Raw genomic sequence first — 20,468 nt, 5'->3', positions numbered from 1 at the left:
TGTACCCCCGTACATTGACTCAATACCGGTACTCCCTGTATGAAGCCTCATTATTGTTATTTTATTGTGTTACTTTTTATTATTTTTCACTTTAGTTTATTTGGTAAATTGTTTCTTAACTTTCTTGAACTGCACTGTTGGTTAAGGGCTTGTAAGTACGCATTTCACAGTAAGGTCTACACATGTGACAAATACATTTTGATTTGAGTCCAAAGGCACCTGTCTAAAAGCTATAAAGTCCACTAAACAACTCAAATATCAAATATGGGGAGAAATGAATGTGCAAACAGATGGTGTAAAACCAATGCTGGTGCGTGTGTCTAACATACCAGTTAAAAAAACAAGGCTGGAAAGGGTGGGAGGGCTGTAACTTGGTGTTTAACATCAGATGGAAAAGCCAGATAGGGAGCAGTGGAACTGCCCTGGGAGTTGGTCTCCATGGTAATGATCGTGTTGGAACCTAGGAGAAACACATCTAAATTGGAATGGGAGAGGGGGGCAGAGACGGCTGTGTGTTGGACTGCACAAAGACCACCAGAAGTCAGTATTCAAGAATCTAACTTTATACAGCTTTCAAGGAAAACCGAACGCTTTCAAAGAAAGAAATACATCTCTATTGCCTAAGCAAATAATTATGGGGCTTTAATTTAATCAGGGAGTGTTAGATCTCGGTTTCACCAGTAAAATGTGAATTTAGTTTAACTGAGGGCCTCTTTATGGTTTATTGATTTATTTTCACAGCTTGTTAACTGTGAAATGCATACCTGAAGACTATCAAAACAGATTGCAGATTTCGTCACTGGATTACAAAACTTAATAATATCACTTGGTTTCTCCTGACACATTTACTAGAGTCAGTCTGTTCTGACAGACTACTATGTATTAATTTCTAGTTTCAACATGTGTGTTTCTGAATAGGACAGTCTACAAGGGAAACCCATGAGTGCCCTCTGGGAATGATGCCATGACGTTGCATCTTGCTACAGTATCATTGTCTCAGACACAGGCTGCTGCTCCAGTCAACATTACACTCACCTGCTGTGCTCTACTGTACTGTACTGTACTGTAAAAGCTGTTCGTCATAAGAACCGAGGAGATTAACAAAAGCACGTAACCGATTTTAAGTGTCTTTCACCTCTCCCACTTCACTGTTCTGGATGTTGACATTTCAGGGCACTCTGTTTTTTTACCCACTCAAGACCATTTGAGTGCCACTAGGCACATTTCGTGGGTCACTACTTCACACGAGAGCCATTTGAACATATAAACTCAGCAAAAAAAGAAACGTCCCTTTTTCAGGACCCTGTCTTTCAAAAATATTTGTGTACCACGTGTAACAACACCTGCACAGGATAGTTACATCCGAACATCACACCTGCGGGACAGGTACAGGATGGCAACAACAACTGTCCGAGTTACACCAGGAAGGCACAATCCCTCCATCAGTGCTCAGACTATCCGCAATAGGCTGAGAGACGCTGGAATGAAGGCTTGTAGGCCTGTTGTAAGGCAGGTGCTCACCAGACATCACCGGCAACAACGTTGCCTATGGGCACAAACCCTCCGTCGCTGGACCAGACAGGACTGACAAAATGTGCTCTTCACTGACGAGTCGCAGTTTTGTCTCACCAGGGGTGATGATCGGAATTGCGTTTATCGTCGAAGGAATGAGCGTTACACCGAGGCCTGTACTCTGTGGAGTGGGATCAATTTGGAGGCGAAGGGTCCGTCATGGTCTGGGGCGGTATGTCACAGCATCATCGGACTGAGCTGGTTGTCATTTCCGGCAGTCTCAATGCTGTGCATTACAGGGAAGACATCCTCCTCCCTCATATGGTACCCTTCCTGCAGGCTCATCCTGACATGACCCTCCAGCATGACAATGCCACCAGCCATACTGCTCGTTCTGTGTGTGATTTCCTACAAGACAGGAATGTCAGTGTTCTGCCATGGCCAGTGAAGAGCCCAGATCTCAATCCCATTGAGCACGTCTGGGACCTGTTGGATCGGCGGGTGAGGGCTAGGGCCATTCCCCCCAGAAATGTCTGGGAACTTGCAGGGGCCTTGGTAGAAGAGTGGGGTAACATCTGACAGCAAGAACTGGCTAATCTGGTGCAGTCCATGAGGTGGAGATGCACTGCAGTATTTAATGCAGCTGGTGGCCACACCAGATAGTGACGGTTACTTTTGATTTTGACCCCCCCCTTTGTTCAGGGACACATTATTCCATTTATGTTTGTCGCATGTCTGTGGAACTTGTTCAGTTTATGTCTCAGTTGTTGAATCTTGTTATGTCCATACAAATATTTACACACAAGTTTGCTGAAAATAAACGCAGTTGAGAGGACGTTTCTTTTTTTGCTGAATTTATATATTTATTTTTGATCAAAATATGTTTTTTGGGGGCCTCCCGGGTGGGGCAGTGGTTAAGGGCGCTGTACTGCAGCGCCAGCTGTGCCATCAGAGTCCCTGGGTTTGCGCCCAGGCTCTGTCGTAACCGGCCGCGACCGGGAGGTCCGTGGGGCGACGCACAATTGGCCCTAGCGTCGCCCGGGTTAGGGAGGGCTTGGTCGGTAGGGGTGTCCTTGTCTCATCGCGCACCAGCGACTCCTGTGGTGGGCTGGGCGCAGTGTGCGCTAACCAAGGTGGCCAGGTGCACGGTGTTTCTTCCGGCGCATTGGTGCGGCTGGCCTCCGGGTTGGATGCGTGCTGTGTTAAGAAGCAGTGCGGCTTGGTTGGGTTGTGTATCGGAGGACGCATGACTTTCAACCTTCATCTCTCCCGAGCCCGTACGGGAGTTGTAGCGATGAGAAAAATGTGTAATGAAATTGTTGCCAGCAGAGCAGTTTTCATGTTATCCAAAGGTAAACAAATCATCAGCCAGAGCGTCAAGTGTGCGCTCTGAACGCTCCGAGAAAACGAGATGGGTGGGGCGAAAGCTTAAGAGGGTGTGAACGATGCTGAATGGGTAAGACCAAGAAGAGCTCTTCACTAGATACCAAAACATTCAAAGGTCATTATCTCAAAAGTGTACAAATGTATCAACTTTCAAAGCGGAATTACTTTCCCATTGTTCCTCAAAAATGCAGTGTATGATATACCATTTTGTAGCTCTGAGTCTCTACTTTTATCCAATGTAAAAAATAAAAAAAGCGTTCAAATTTTGCTACATAGGACCAAATCCAGGTGCTGAGTCAATTAATTTAATTTAATCTCTCCTGAAATCCCAGTGACCGGGTAGATGCTCGTCTGCCCACATAACAGCTGACAATGTCTGGCTAAGGTCATCGTTATCAAGTAGGGCACCATGTAAGGGGTAACACAACCCCAAAGTTGCACTGACAAGGCCGTTTAAGTGCTTGTAAAACATATTGTAAAGATTTTTACAGGGCTTGGCCTATGCCGGCCATCGGCTGTCACGATGCTGACCCCAGAAGCATGTTCATTTCAGCATGTTGCTCTTCAGGGAACTAGTGAAACTATGACCCCTTGTAGGCAGGTTATACCAGTCCAGGGGTCCCATGCCATACAGCAAGACCATACAGCAATACTCCTTCCCTCACACTCTGTTGCGCTCCGTCCTGTCAGGTCAATATAAGACATTTCCCTAAGAATTTAACCCTCAACACTATTCCAAACTGTTGAAATTCTAAATTCAAGGGTAGTGCTGTACCTACCACAAGCCTTGTAATCATCTCCTTGGTTGAAGAGAATGGGATGAATGCTGAAATAGCTAAGACATTTGTGAAATGGACATATAGCATACAATCCATCTCCGAGGGACCCTGTCTTCACTCTGTTTCATGTGACCCCCCAAAAAAGGGTTAATTCCTCCGGAGGGAATTCATCAATTACAGTCTGAATGATTGGCTGGCGCTGAAGGTGGCAATGAGGACACATTTGGGAGTCAGGGTGTGCATCCAGTGGACGGGTGAACTCAGTCATTCTGGGCTCCATCTTAATGAAAGGGTACGGGGTCTTTTGTAGTGGAGCCATTTGGTACATCCAGACTACATTAATTTACCAGAGCCTCAACAAAACAAGAAAAGCGTCTCAGTGATGCAGTTTATCACATCCGTCCTCACAAAACCCCATATGTCACAAACACACACAGTTCTACACAAAGACGGACAAATGAATATACACACTTGAACATGCGCACACACAATCACCCAAGAACATAGTAAAAAACCCTTGCTAAAATACCTTGTTGGGGGGCTGTTTTGATGAAATTGACACAGCTCTGGGCTCCACTATGAAAAGGGACCAGTCATTGATGGAGCCCCTCCACAAGCTAAACACCTCCAAAGACAGAAGCCTTGAGCTTCTGGACGCTTTGCTCAACCCTGCCGGTCACGACCCCGCTGAGAGCATGCGACATGCAGAACTGAGCAGGGACTTCAACACATATCAATCAGCCTAAAGTAAACAATAAGCTTAACGTGTCCTGACAGAGACACGAGAGGAATTTCAGAGAAAGAACATGGTTCATGTGAGGAAACCAAGGAGGAAAAAAGAGAAAACAAAAAACAACGCCAAGATGTACTTATGCGTCTCCCTCTGGCTGTCCTCCGTTGGATGTGTGAAGTTCCGTTTGTCAAAACAGTCTTTTACCTCAGGTCCTTCATCAATCAAGATCAGTCAAAAGCCAAATGAAGATAGAGATCCGCACATTTACTGTACATCAGAGTGAAGGACACTTATTAACATGTCACAAGCCTTTCGTTTGATCTTATTAGCAAACTAGCATGTTGAATGTTGATTTTGGCAACCAGGCTAGACCTGGCTGGCAAGACATGGCTTCTAAAAAATAAATGACATAAGAAGAAGAATCAAAATCCCCCTGGAGCCTCAGATGGATTGCAGTCAAAACTTCTGAAGATTTGATGGGACTGTTGAACGCCTCCTCGCGAGTGATAAGACAAAGATGACCGCCATATTTCCGAATCATTGTTTAGAATGACACTTGTAAAGAAGTTGATGAGTCAAAAACTGTAGTCCCATCCAATGGCATACTTGAACGCAGACTAAAGAGGAACATGAATGGCATGTTTAACCCTAATAGGGCAGGGGAGAGTGGTGTATTTATTTTCAGATTTAGTGCACAGTGATGATGTCAGACAAGGGTCACTGAGAAGCCAGCTGGTCAATGTACCTGAGTGTATGCCAGGAGAAACAGTTTTGTACAGTTGTACTGTGGCTCAAAACGGGAATGTGATGTGTGTATGAGAGAGAGAATGTGTAACCAGCCTGAAACAACATTGCATCATCTGGCATCTATTTTGCAGAACACAAGCAGCATGTTAGGGCAGTTACACGTCACAGCTGCTCCAGTTAAAACCAGCCGTCTGGCCCCCACACCTTGACTTAAAAAAAAAAATGATGAATTACAGTACCGTGATAGTTTTAGGGGCTCCCAGAGGGCATTGTGGTGAAAAGTGAAGTCAGAGCCTGCTATTAGGCACATATCTGCAGCAAGCCTGCCAGGACTGGAGTTTTTCTTGGACACCTGGGCTAGGCTCCCCCTTATTGACTGTAAGTGGAAAGACAGTGTGGTTTTTCATGGGACATACGTTCTCAAATGAAATCAACAGCAGAAGCCAAGTCTTTGGAAGAGGGGGTAGAGAGAGAGAGAAGGAAAAAGAGACAGAGACGGGATGTTTCTGTGCGAATGAGACATTAAAAGAGCAAGAGACAAATTGAGAAAGCTAGGGGTAAGAAAAGAAACATGGGTAAGAAAAGCTAGGGTAAGAAAAGAAACATGGGTATGAGAGATGGGAATACACAGACACAGAAAGAGACAGTGCAAGAAAGGCCCCTGTACAAGGCATCATCTGAGACGCCAGGTGCATTTTGTATAAAATCTAAATAAATCTGCGCATTGTCACTGAGTTATGGCCTTGGTTGCTACCACACTGTTTGGAGTCAACAATAACTGGGTGGACCTCTAAATTGGCAGGTGTTTAACATTTACGAGCCTGTAGAGGAACTCAAGAATGTATTACAAGGGATAAATGGACACAATTGCAGCATATCAGGTTCATTAAATAACCCTTACCACATTACTCACCTCTATTTTGTTACAGCCTGGCATGTGTTTTGTGGGCTGCACATTGATTATGGAGCGTGTAAAACAAATAACTCTGTTTAACTGATAGACAGAGATAGACACCCTACCTTTTCAAATTGCCCACTGAGGCCAGGCAAGGTTGTAGCTAATGCTTTGCAAAACAGGTTGAACAAAAACACCACAAACATACTGTATACTGGCCTCAGCACCAAACCCTGTGGTACACCCTCTGATTCTCCTGTAGCACACCAACCATCTGAACAAATGACTACTCTGTACAGTATCAACCCACACAATCTACAATCTGTTTCTATTTATCCTGTAGAAAGATAATGGCCCAGGTTCTGGTCCAGCATATGGCTTGTGCCCATTGGACGACTCCTGATTCTGTTCACGACCCGGTTCACAGCCAAGACTGGACCGCTGGTGGAGGGAGTTAGGTGTGCGTGCCACATTGTGTGTGCCTCTGCCTGGCTCAGCTGGTAATATGCTCCAGACACACTCACAACAGAGACGCAGCTTGGATTGCGTTTCATTGGATGCAGATGCATGGTTATGGATCTGGCATTATATTGACAATGACATCATGAGCTCAACCTGCCAGCAGACATGGTTGGTACTGTTCCTCTGAACTGGTCGTCTGGGGGCGACAGGGAGATGACAATGTGCTAGATAAGTGTTGCGAGCATGCAGACTGGATGAGATTGCAAGAGAAAAATAAACAATATCCTCCTCATTGAGGAACAGGTACTTACAATGCTTTCAGAAAGTATTCACACTCCTTGACTTGTTTTCACATTTTGTTGTGTTACAGCCTGAATTTAAAATAGATTTTTCTACACACAATACCCCATAATGTAAAAGTGGAATTATGTTTTTGCAAATGAATAACAAATGAAAAGCTGAAATGTCTTAAGTCAATAAGTATTCAACCCCTTTGTTATGGCTACCATAAACAAGTTCAGGAGTAAAAATATGCTTAAGAAGTCACATAATAAACTGTATGGACTCACTCTGTGTGCAATAATAGTGTTTAACCTCTGAAAGATCCCGTAGGATCGGTGTCATTATACTGTGACGGTTGTGACTAACGTGTGCTAATGTGACTAGAATAACGTTGTAACAGCAAACTTTCCAGGACATAGACATATCTGATATGGGCAGAAAGATTACATTCCTGTTAATCTAACTGCACTGGCCAATTTACAGTAGCTATTACAGTGAAAGAATACCATGCTATTGTTTGAGGAGAGTGCACAACAACAACAAAAAATGTATCAAGGCAACTGGTTTGATACATTCACCTCTGAAGGTAAATAATATACTTACATTAATTAATCTTGCTCTGATTTTTCATCCTAGGGGTCCCAGAGATAAAATGTGGCATAGTTTTGTTTGATAAAATCAATTTTTATATTCAAATGTAGGAACTGGGTTCTACAGTTTGAACCCACTGCTGTCTCTGGCTCCACACCCACCCCGTCCGGCCATCTAGATGTGTGAAAGTTAGTGTATAAACTAATGATACATCATGTATGACATTCCTGGGAGTGTGTAAACTTACATTTTGTATTTTGTATCAGCACATTTGGGCAGACTTGATAGAAAATATTGTGCAGTATTGCAATGCTTCACTGGTTCAATCTGAGACTTTGCACACCCACTGCTGCCATCTAGTGGCCAAATCTAAATTGTGCCTAGACTCCTAGATTATATTATGGCCTTTCTCTTGCATTTCAAAGATGATGAAAATATATATATATAGAAAACACGTTTTTTTGTTTGTATTATATTTTACCAGATCTAATGTGTTATATTCTCCTACATTTATTTAATATTTCCACAAACTTTAAAGTGTTTATTTTAAAATGGGATCAAGAATATGCATATCATTGCTTAAGGTCCTGAGCTACAGGCAGTTAGATTTTGGTTTGTCATTTTAGGCAAAAATTGAAAAAAAAGGGTCCGATCGTTAAGAGATTTCTAACATGATTTTTGAATGACTACCCCATCTCTGTACCCCACACATACAATTATTGGTAACACTTTACTTGACACTAAGCGTCATAACACGTTGTGACACAGTTGACACAACTTGTCATATAACCTGTCATAATATGTTCATAACACTGTCATGACCCATATATTTACACCTGTTGAGACATATTTTGCGTTATTTTATGGCTGGTTATAACACCTACATAAGAGAGTCAAAACCCACATTTATTTAAATGATTTTTTCCCTGCCAAGAAGTTTCCTTTCGTTTGAAAGTTTGTTTCTGAAATCCTTTGTTGTTGTTGTGATGAATCCTTTACACTCATGTTTTTCTTCAATCATATTTTAAATAACTTGTACAAAATAGACTTTATGACACTGTCTCAAAGCATTATTTATATACATCCTGTGTCACTTTACTTGGACTAAGAAAATACACATTATGACACTGTAAGAAGCATTATGACCATCATAATCATATAAGCCAGATTGGCTTACACTCTTAAACAGCCATAAAATAATGCAATATATGTCATAACAGGTCTAAATACTGTATATGTGTCATGACGGTGTTATGACCATATTATGACAAGTTGTGTCAGCTGTTATGACATATTGTGACATGGTTATGACTGTGTAATAACATGTTATAATGCTGGTGTCTTACCCAAATCTGTAAGGTCCCTCAGCCGAGCAGTGAATTTCAAACACATATTCAACCACAATGACGAGGGACGTTTTCCAATGCCTCGCAAAGAAGGGCACCTATTGGTAAATGGGTAAAAATAAAAAACTTGGACATTGAATATCCCTTTGAGCACCAAGATACAAGCGTCATTCCTAACTCAGTTACCAGAGAGGAAGGAAACCCCTCAGGGATTTTACCATGAGGCCAATGGTGACTTTAAGACAGTTAGAGTTTAACGGCTGTGATAGGAGAAAACTCCACAATAGTAACCCAATTGACAGAGTGAAAAGAAGGAAGCTTGTACAGAATAAAAAAATATTGACTGAGTGAATACAAACTCATCTTTTTCAACTTGCTCGACAACAGATGTTCTACATTCTGAGAATTGCAGTATGCTTTTATGATCCACATCTCTGAGGTTCAAAGTAATGGGGCAAGGGTGCTAGTATTCCAAACACGACGAGGACTCAGATATCACAGCTTGAAACTGGCTGGATAGAGATCCAGAGTAATATCAGAGATAACAAGCTGTTTTCGATAGCTCATTCCTTAGATTGAGCGACTACACTGCTCCTCTTTGCTCTAGTCTACTCTGTCATGCCAAACCAGGGCTGGCACTCAAGTCAAACAGACAAATCACCACTGTCGGAACTTTAATACAAAAGCTGTTGAAAAAATGAAGCCGATTTATCAACCACTGCTGAAAGGCTGCAATCGTGCAGTATGTAATTCCTCACAGTTGGAGAGAGTTCAAATATGCACCCGTTGAGTGATTCTTATATGATAGATCATGGAGGGTACCTGCTGGGGATGATGTACAGAATCTCCCTGCACACTATAGCGAAGTCTCAAAGGTGTTGTTGCCACCAAAGTCCACCACACCCAGCGCAATTACAGTGCAGACAGCTATACTGTATGAGGTCACCGTCACCCTTAACGCATTGCTGTGGGTTTAGTCACTTTTGCTATGTCAAAAGGCTATGACAGTAACCCCTCAGCTCCCACCCGGTGGGATAAACTTATTAGGTTATTAGGTTATTGAGCTCAACTACGTTTAGGCCTTCTCTGATACTGGTCATCATTCTTAGTATCAACAGAATTAACAAAGCCCCAGGTGAGCCAAGCTATTTTTACTACAGAGTATAATAGTAATACAATCTAAATCAATGAGTAACCACCTCACAAGGCTTATTTATATGGCTGCCTAGAGGACTATTATCTTAACATTACATAATCACCGGCCTATTCCATGAAAATCTGCACTGTTTAAAGAAAGAGTTCGCGCTCTGCCATCCGCATCGACTCCAGGGACCCCTCTTAAAACATTCCGTAAAAACATTAGACACCGAACTTGTGGCTGGATTCAGTCAACATCACCCCAGGATTTGTCTGTCACTTTAACAGCCTAATTCAAGTCTTTAGCTTGGTCTTGTCTTTTCAGACAACTATTTTTGGTCCCTTATGTGGCAACTGAATATGTTCTGACATCTGTTAGAAATGTAGTGTAATGTTTAAAAAAATATAGAACTGCCTTAATTTTGCTGGACCCCAGGAAGAGTAGCTGCTGCCTTGGCAGGAACTAACGGGAATCTATAATAAATACAAATACAAAACAGAACTAAAGATATCTGAGGAAATGTGATAATAGTATATTTGGAAAATAGTTCTGTCACTGATATTGATAGTACTGTCACTGAAAATGATAGTACTGTCACTGATATTGTTGCATATTTCAACAGCTTTCGGGAGCCCAGCTGGAGATGAGCTCTGATCCCCAGGGAGTGCTCCGATAACACAGTACTACTCAGATCCTCTGACCTTACGGCATCGTTAGACGTATGGTAATACCTGTGAGAGCAATTCAAGAGCTACAGTATCACAAAGCTATGCCAGTGTGCATATGGCCAAAATGTCGAGACGGACAACTTTGAACTGTGTTCGAACGCAATCCTCATTTGTCAGTGATGTTTAAACAGTGTGTAGCTCATCATACTGTACGAGTGTTGGAAAGTAGTTACTTCACTGTGCTTTGTGTTGAGTCTTCAAGGGAGGTTGTCAACCCCCTTCATTGCTGTGACTGTTGACAAGTGTCTTGATTTCACCATGTGCCAAGAGCTCTTAAAATGGAGGTTAAAGCTAAGCACCCGTTTCAAGAGAGAGCTGGCACAAAAGACAAGATGAGATAAGGGGTTGGGTACCAGGGGGAGGATGGTTGACAACGATCAGTTAGAGACTCTATATTGCACTCTTTTTGGACAGCCTCCTGGCTTACGCTAATAAATAGAACTGATAGTGGAGTTGTCTGCAAGAAGTTCCCATGCAGAATGTAACCTAATAAGGTTCAAACTGGACAGCCAGGAAATCAGTCCAAGGAGGGTTAATTAATCTTGCTAATGACTATGGCACATTATCAGAGTGTGCTCAAATCTGCTCTGGCTCTAAAGAGCATGCTGTGCTGGAGGTGGCACATAAACATAGCTGATGAGATGACGTTAAGGGATGTTTTAGAAAAGAGTACTATTATTATTATTATTTTAGAAATAATTCAGAGTGAAATAACTAGGGGTTACTTCAATATAATTGTTCCCAGAAAGAATACAAATGTGATGTGACAAATCTGACAAAGAAGATAAGATAAAGAAGAAGTACTTATTCCCCCTTAGAAAAATGTAATTAAACATTAGCGGCTCAATGAGGCCCAGAAGTTATATGACAAGAATGTAGACTCAATATCAAGAATGTCCACTCAATATCATTCCTTGAATAATTGAATAATTGTGAAATCAATGTATTATGGCAAACAGTAGGCTGGCTAGAAGACAGTCTAAGTTGACTTTGCAGCACTACTGCGAGGGACATTACAAAAGCACATGAACGTCATAGCTATATGGCCAGGCTTAAAGATACATTCACTCATCAAATGTATTCACACATTATTTCGGCAAACCACATGTTCTTCCTCACCTGTTGGTAGCATCCCCGACCCTGACTCGCCAGGAGAGTCTGTGCGTCCAGCGTCAACAGAGGCAGCGCTGATTTTGAAGAGCACTAGTAGACAACATGTCCACTTCACCACCCAGAGCAACATTTTCCTTCAATATCAGAAAGTCCTAAACTGTTTAAATCAATTAACGTCGAACAATGTATTACTGGTAAATAAATGCGTCCTCAGGTTGATGGGATGGGGAGGCGGAAACATCCAACGGCGCTATGCATTTTTGGTAAAGTCAAAGGTTTCCCTTTCACTCAAAACCTCTCACTTATAAATCAATGAAGGCAAAATCACTTCAGTTCTGAGACAAATATGTATATTTCATGAATATATCACTAGCTGAATTGTTTTGAATATCTCTCTCTAAAAGCATCTGTGGCAACCTCTCCACCTTCTCTCATTCAAGAAGAGCTCGCGCGCAAACACACCACAGCTCCCCGCCCACCCTCGCGATCCAAGCCAATGAAACCCTCTAAGGTCCGCACACCTCTGCATCACGCATGTGACAGACTAGGCTAGTGGGAGTCAGCTCCCCTCTCCAAGCAAGTATTTCATGCAGGATATTCAAATAAAATTGGAGAACAAGTTGTATTGGGGACCGGTCAGGGGCAGACTGGCCATCTGGCATGGGCTGGTCCATTTTTAGCCCAGAGGGCCTGTCTAACTTCGTTTTTTTTTGGGGGGGGGGGAATGATTATTATCTGGATAATAACGGGGCCTCAACAAAATTAATTGTTCAGTGTGGGGGCCTGGAGGAAAGAAATTGTCTGGTGTGGAGGCTCAAGGAAAAAAATGAGGCATACTAAAATACTCAACTAGTCTAAAGAAGGCCAGTTACAGTGGGGCAATAAAGTATTTAATCAGCCACCAATTGGGCAAGTTCTCCCACTTAAAAAGTTGAGAGAGTCCTGTAATTTATCATAAGTACACTTCAACTATGACAGACAAAATTAGCATTTTTTTTCTCCAGAAAATCACACTGTAGGATTTTTAATTTATTTATTTGCAAATTATGGTGGAAAATAAGTATTTGGTCAATAACAAAAGTTTATCTCAATACTTTGTTATATACCCTTTGTTGGCAATGACAGAGGTCAAATGATCATTTTGACCCCACGGGGTGAGATCTTGCGTGGAGCCCCAGATCGAGGGAGATTATCAGTGGCCTTGTATGTCTTCCATTTCCTAAAAATTGCTCCCACAGTTTATTTCTTCAAACCAAGCTGCTTACCTATTGCAGATTCAGTCTTCTCAGCCTGGTGCAGGTCCACAATTTTGTTTCTGGTGTCCTTTGACAGCTCTTTGGTCTTGGCCATAGTGGAGTTTGGAGTGTGACTGTTTGAGGTTGTGGACAGGTGTCTTTTATACTGATAACAAGTTCAAACAGGTGCCATTAATACAGGTAACGAGTGGAGGACAGAGGAGCCTCTTAAAGAAGAAGTTACAGGTCTGTGAGAGCCAGAAATCTTGCTTGTTTGTAGGTGACCAAATACTTATTTTCCACCATAATTTGTAAATAAATTCATTAAAAATCCTACAATGTGATTTTCTGGAATTTCTTTTCTCATTTTGTCTGTCATAGTTGAAGTGTACCTTTGATGAAAATTACAGCCCTCTCTCATCTTTTTAAGTGGGAGAACTTGCACAATTGGTGGCTGACTAAATACTTTTTTGCCCCACTGTATATTGCTTCTTTAATGAGAACAACAGTTTTCAGCTCTTCTAACATAATTGCAAAAGTGTTTTCTAATGATCAATTAGAGGGGGGGGAATGATTATTATCTGGATAATAACGGGGCCTCAACAAAATTAATTGTTCAGTGTGGGGGCCTCGAGGAAAGAAATTGTCTGGTGTGGAGGCTCAAGGAAAAAAATGAGGCATACTAAAATACTCAACTAGTCTAAAGAAGGCCAGTTACAGTGGGGCAATAAAGTATTTAATCAGCCACCAATTGGGCAAGTTCTCCCACTTAAAAAGATGAGAGTCCTGTAATTTATCATAAGTACACTTCAACTATGACAGACAAAATTAGCATTTTTTTTCTCCAGAAAATCACACTGTAGGATTTTTAATTTATTTATTTGCAAATTATGGTGGAAAATAAGTATTTGGTCAATAACAAAAGTTTATCTCAATACTTTGTTATATACCCTTTGTTGGCAATGACAGAGGTCAAATGATCATTTTGACCCCACGGGGTGAGATCTTGCGTGGAGCCCCAGATCGAGGGAGATTATCAGTGGCCTTGTATGTCTTCCATTTCCTAAAAATTGCTCCCACAGTTTATTTCTTCAAACCAAGCTGCTTACCTATTGCAGATTCAGTCTTCTCAGCCTGGTGCAGGTCCACAATTTTGTTTCTGGTGTCCTTTGACAGCTCTTTGGTCTTGGCCATAGTGGAGTTTGGAGTGTGACTGTTTGAGGTTGTGGACAGGTGTCTTTTATACTGATAACAAGTTCAAACAGGTGCCATTAATACAGGTAACGAGTGGAGGACAGAGGAGCCTCTTAAAGAAGAAGTTACAGGTCTGTGAGAGCCAGAAATCTTGCTTGTTTGTAGGTGACCAAATACTTATTTTCCACCATAATTTGTAAATAAATTCATTAAAAATCCTACAATGTGATTTTCTGGAATTTCTTTTCTCATTTTGTCTGTCATAGTTGAAGTGTACCTTTGATGAAAATTACAGCCCTCTCTCATCTTTTTAAGTGGGAGAACTTGCACAATTGGTGGCTGACTAAATACTTTTTTGCCCCACTGTATATTGCTTCTTTAATGAGAACAACAGTTTTCAGCTCTTCTAACATAATTGCAAAAGTGTTTTCTAATGATCAATTAGCCTTTTAAAATGATAAACTTGGATTAGCTAACACAACGTGCCATTGGAACACAGGAGTGATGGTTGTTGATAATGGGCCTCTGTACGCCTATGTAGATATGCTAATAAAAAATTCAATTTCCAGCTGCAATAGTGATTTACAACATTAACAATGTCTACATTGTATTTCTGATCAATTTGATGTTATTTTAATGGACAAAAAAAATGTGATTTTCTTTCAAAAACAAAGACATTTCTAAGTGACCCCAAACTAATGAAAGGTAGTGTATATTTGAGTGAAAAGCAAGCCCCTAAATGCCACTCTTACAATAAAGATATCCACAACAAAACATATCAGCATAAAGCAGGTGAGTATTACCAAGAAATACACCAACTCATTCTCTGTATTCATTTTCATATATCTTTATTCAAGGTCTTCAATTCATACAAAATGTAATGGTATAAATGACTGTAGGATTGACAGTCATATAACATATTCGACAGTGAAGGACCCAGTTGCTCCAGAACCTCAGAAAATAATCCTTCTTCACTAAACCACACATATGGTTCAAATATAGTTCAATACTTTTGTTTAAATGTTGATATTTAAGCTCTTTTGTCTTTCCAGAAACAAAAACATATGATTTAAAGATCTTCAGAAAATACAACCAGTGAATAGATTGTATAAAAAAAAGTATACATTGTTTTGCACATGCACATACTTTTCATAACATGCAAACATGACATGTCCAGGGAATATAGCCACAGGAAATCTGGATGAGGTATGCAGAGACAAACTGGTGTGGTTTTAAAATTGGCACTCTAATTGGGGTGGGGTGGGTGAGGTTGAAAAAAATAAAGTATCTGTTCACAGATCTAGGGGTGCACACTGCTTTCTCCTCAACTAGGGCACCATAAAGTGGCTTTTAGAGGCCAAGGAAGAGTCTTGCAATCTACAATGCTACTGTACCTTCCCCTATAAATAGCCATGTTCAAATGTAAAGTCTTCGATTCAAAGTCTAGTACTTCACCTTTTGACGATCCATCAAATAGATTGCGCAATACATCTGACGCTAGAAAACAAAATAGATCAAAATAAATGTGATTTCTGACTCCGTACAACAAAAACAAACACATGTTTACATCTGGGTGGTTGTATCAGGCTACATGCAATAGACTTGCTGAACTCAAAATGTCCTGTTTGACATAATTCAATTGTTAATAATTGTGCCGTTGTCAATGCATTTTCAATGTACATTATATACTACATTTGCATTTTTACAACTCTTTGTAAATATATCCTAAGTCAAATTTGGTCACAATTATGCTAAAGCCTGAATCTGGAGAACCCAGAGGGTAAAGTTACAGGGCAAGTGAGAGTTAGTCCAAAAGTGTCATCTTGTTGCATAGCCCTACTTGAAAGAGTCAACTGTCAACGCAACCCTTCAATACCTGCGAAGACACAACGTTGTAGGCTATGTATCAGATAGTGAAGGCCTTCACACGACCCTGCCTTCAGGATAAATATATTTGGAAGAAAACAAACCCATGAGATATGGGCAAAAGTGGCAGAATTCATAAGCATACTGTACATGTAATCTACTTCTCTTCATATATGAGAGATATGAGGCAAGTGTTTATAGACATGATACTTGAATATATTGTTTCAATCGATAAGAACGCGTAAAGTGAAACTTTCCTAGTTGGAGGGAATCACAAATGGCACTTTTTCCCCTTGGAACCACTTTGCCTTCCATCTAACTCTGGCAGTACTGTATATTTTTGGAAGAGAAAGGCAAAAGCTCTGTATACACCCTTAAGCAAAAGTAAACACAACTTCGACAAGTTCAAAACCCTGGCATGCATTACATTGCTTGCTTTAGATCTGTAGTTCTGACCTACTTATAACTCTATTTTACATAATCATTACAAACAAAATTTGTTGATGCATTCTTTTCCTCATTGGAGGTTCAAAGAAAAAGCCTTGTTACTGTATTCCTTGAATTCAGTAAACCTCTCTTTGCTTTACAACTATATACAGTTTTACTCATATGCATAACAGTGACTATGTATACCTCATATACCGTAAACCCTATATCATACGTTCCATCCTCCCCTCTCCAGTGTTGATACATCACAAAAGTCAGGCTGCATTTTAACTATAATAACATATATTTAATGATAGGCACTTGGTATTCAGCCACTAGAGCAGTACATTAGAAAGAGTTGACCTACCCAACCACACTCATATCATTTGCACTAGGTACAACTTACAAAAAAATGAACATCATGAAAAGATATTCCATTTAATGTTCTAATTCCATAAAAAATCAATTAGAATCTTCAGTCCTTCTGTGTTTTTTGTTGTTGTTCAGAAATAGTTCAATATGTCATAGGTGACACGGGAAAACAGCAGCGATACTATACCTACTTAACCATATACTCTCCGTAATGCATCTTACTGTAATACTCAGGGTTATAGAAAGAGAGAATTAGGCCAGGTTTTAGAACAGCCGCCATGTTAGAACCCATATAAAACTTTATTCTTGAAATGTTGGTGATGTAACAATACGAGAGCGCCTATGACAGTTCCCTAAGAAATGACCCGCTGTAAACAAGCAAAACAGAGCAGCGAATTTAACATACATTTCTATTGATTAGCATTTGGAATGATGTGTATCCAAGTCTGCACAACGCCAATTATCAATTAGCAACGGCTATGGAGGAGAAAGTGGCGGTCTCGGAACATTCAGACAAAAAGTGCATTGGCCCAACTCTCTATATATGACTCTGGTAATACACTCTTAGAAAACAATGTGCTATCTAGAACCTAAAAGGGTTATACGTCTGTCCCCATAGGAGAACCCTTTTTGGTTCCAGGTCGAACCCTTTTGATTTAAGGTAGAAGCCTTTTGGGTTCCATATAGAACCCTTTTCACAGAGAGTTCAACATGGAACCTAAAAGGGTTCTCCTAAGGGCCGAAAAATCCTTTTGGAAACTTTTTTTCTAAGAGTGTACCAACAGGAGTCTAACGACGCTCTTGTGTAGAAAGAGTTAAAGAGATACTAAAGGATTTTCTGCAGAGAGGGAAGGGATTGGGTGGTAGTGCATCATTATCATCACTTGTTCCTCCTGGTTCTACTCATATTACTTCCAGTGCCAGCAGACACACTACAGGACAAGACACACCATAACGAACGTCGGCCCATGCACAGTAGATCACCAGCTGGGTGTCAACTAGCAGGGGCGATTCATCGTGTAGAAATTAATAGAAAATGGCGCCCGTTATTCTGGCGACAGGACAGCCACCTGCTGCTTTTAACCGTTCGTAGGCACGGTGTGTTTTGTCCTTTAGCCAGCAATAGAACGTAGTCCCATTTTAGATCTGGACAGAGGGGGACAGAAAGGCTTTTATCTGGTCAATGCTGTAGAGAAACACAGTTCACAGTCTTAGTTGTTTTCCTCCAAAGACCGTAGGAAGACATTTAGGCTTTTTTTTCATCTATTAAAACTATTTGACTGACCAGCGCTTTAAATATTCACAGGGATTTCACATGTGCTCTGCACACCATCAAAGCTTTCATTTCAGTGAAAGAATGGAATTGATAAAATGTAATATCAGGTGTCCTTCGTCCTTTAGTGCCATTTGCCAAGAAAAGAGAAAACATCCCTAAGAATGGTTTTCCTTTTCAGAGTACTTTCTGTATGTTTAACACATCTTGGAATATACCTGTCTCCATTGGCCACCTATGAACACGCAGGAACTGACATCAACTGACATGTGGCCCTCTGTAGCTCAGTTGGTAGAGCATGGTGCTTGCAATGCCAGGGTCGTGGGTTTGAGTCCTGGGACCACCCATACATACAATGTATGCACGCATGACTGTAAGTTGCTTTGGCTAAAAGTGTCTGCTAAATGGCATATATTATACATTATCAACACTGTACTGTAATCTGTACAAAAGATGAGTGAGTTCATCAACGTTCAAGCTAAAACGCTTTCAGACATGTGAAGGGGGATGTAAGCTACGCTAACACCAGTCATCCTCTTCCTTCTCCCGGAAGCTCCCAGTTCCTCTGGTGCTGGAACTCGAACCTGCGTTGACCCCCAGAGTGAAGTGGTACCCGTTTGGGACCCCAGCCCGGCCCTGTGGGGCAGGTGCAGAGGAAGGCTCAGTAGCCCCATGGGAAGCTGAGGCAGAGGTCCTGGGGGAGCGTCCACCTCCCCCTCCATGGGTGCTCACAGTGTCCTGGAAGTCATCAGGCTCCTCAGGGAGGCTGCGTGGAGGGGCACCCCGCGACTGGGGGCTCAGGTTGGGGTCTGAGCCGATGCGGGTGACGGGCATGGCGGGTGACTCCAGCAGGGCGCTATGCTCCGAGAGGCCCCGGCTGAGACTGGACTTGTGCCCCGTGGCACCAAACTGCACAGGTGAGGAGTTGGCGGTCTTGTAGGCCACGGCGGGGCGGGGGGTGAGGGGGGTCTGGGGGAGCTGTCTGCGCCCACGGCAGGGCGTGCTGAACGCTGAAGTTAAGACCACTTGGCTGCCTTTAGCCATGCCGATACTCTGCAAGAGACAGCAAACAAAGAGAGTAGTTGAGAGGCAGGGATGGACGGCATACTGGCCACTCTAACCTGAATCATCTCACCCTGAAGCAGCACTATCATCCCACCCTAAAACCACAAGCTCCAGGTCCACTCACCTGCTTGAAGAGGCCTAGGTCATGGGTCTCTCCAGGGGAGGTGGAGCGGCTCGGTCCGGCTGACTTGGTGTGGTAGTGCTCCCTGCCTCCGTAGCGCTCACAGGAGTAGTAGCGCTGCTTCTCCCCGGCAGCAGAGTGATGCCTCCTCTCCTGAGGCCTGCCTCGGTCACGCTCCCTCGCCCGCTCCATGGACAAGCCCTCCACGGCAGGATCAGCAGGCAAACCTGAGGCCGACACACACAGACACAAGATTAGGGAAGTAAACTACGCTCGTGGAGTATATATGTGCATGTGGGTGTGCATCCCTCAGACCAAATAAAAATGCATAACGCTAAAACATCAGGAAGTGATTTTTGTTGATCTTTCAATTTTCTTCCAAAATTCTATGCTCTGATGAAAACCACAATGACAGAACAAAACAGCTTTAAGTGGCTGTTTTTCATTCTTAATGTGTCAGAGCCCTACCCTAGTGTGTCTGGCCCAGAGGAATGTAACTCTTTCTCATCCTCCCTCTGTCTATTGCTCTCCCTCCTTCCCTCTCTCCCTCACCCTCTCTCTGTCTCCTCTATGGGTTTTCTGTTGCCCTGCCAAGAGGTGTCCAGAAATCCCACTGACTGGGCCTCTCCACTGGGGCCTTTTATCTGCACCAATAAAGCCCAGCTGCTGCTGCCCTTCAATGCCAACACAAAAAACACCCTGCGCCCACGACACCAACGCGCTCCACCAGACCACGAATACGGCCTGATCTCTATTGCAGATGATCTCTGTGTGGCCACCAGCGGACACTAGGGTTTCATATGCTCCCAGTATTTTACAAATGTTCCATCCCAAGAATAATTCACTTTCCTATCCTGGGAACACAGTATTTTACGCCAAAACCCAACTTGTCATTCAAAAGCATTATAAAGCACATTAAAAGGCCTATGTCTGGATTTGATTAGAGATTTGATAAAAGCCTGATGCTACCTGAGCCTGATGAGCCATACATTAAATACATTATATGAGCCCTACATTTAAGACATTTATTGAGCTCAGGCCCAAACGAATGTGCCATTATCCAGTACATATAATATACTACTACTGCTACTGTATACTGCATCTAGTATATTATACTGCACATTATGCACGACAGAAACACACATAAAAGCTCATAGATGTAGCTCGCTATATGCTCTCTTGGGAAAATAAATGGTATTTTTGA

General features: G+C 42.1%; 2 protein-coding genes across 3 annotated transcripts in view; both read right to left on the bottom strand.

Moving 5' to 3' along the window:
- si:ch211-196i2.1 (collagen alpha-1(I) chain) overlaps positions 1-12,182 on the bottom strand; it is a 134,851-nt gene extending 122,669 nt beyond the window's left edge. The window contains exon 1 of one of the 2 annotated variants that reach the window (XM_036967537.1): positions 11,719-12,182. In XM_036967537.1, coding sequence (XP_036823432.1) covers positions 11,719-11,842 — 124 coding nt within the window. In that variant the 5' untranslated portion in view covers positions 11,843-12,182. The remainder of the gene's footprint in view (positions 1-11,718) is intronic. The other variant, XM_021590765.2, reaches the window with a different exon arrangement.
- Positions 12,183-14,887: 2,705 nt separating this feature from the next.
- The window catches only part of cacna1bb (calcium channel, voltage-dependent, N type, alpha 1B subunit, b), a 214,265-nt gene continuing 208,684 nt past the window's right edge, over positions 14,888-20,468 (bottom strand). Inside the window, exons 48-49 of the mRNA XM_036967489.1 lie at positions 19,268-19,491; positions 14,888-19,131 (exon numbers count right to left, since the gene is read on the bottom strand). Coding sequence (XP_036823384.1) covers positions 18,598-19,131; positions 19,268-19,491 — 758 coding nt within the window. The 3' untranslated portion in view covers positions 14,888-18,597. The remainder of the gene's footprint in view (positions 19,132-19,267; positions 19,492-20,468) is intronic.

Source organism: Oncorhynchus mykiss, chromosome Y (assembly GCF_013265735.2).
Source record: "Oncorhynchus mykiss isolate Arlee chromosome Y, USDA_OmykA_1.1, whole genome shotgun sequence".
Lineage (NCBI taxonomy): Eukaryota > Metazoa > Chordata > Actinopteri > Salmoniformes > Salmonidae > Oncorhynchus > Oncorhynchus mykiss.
This window is presented reverse-complemented; position numbering and strand designations above follow the sequence as displayed.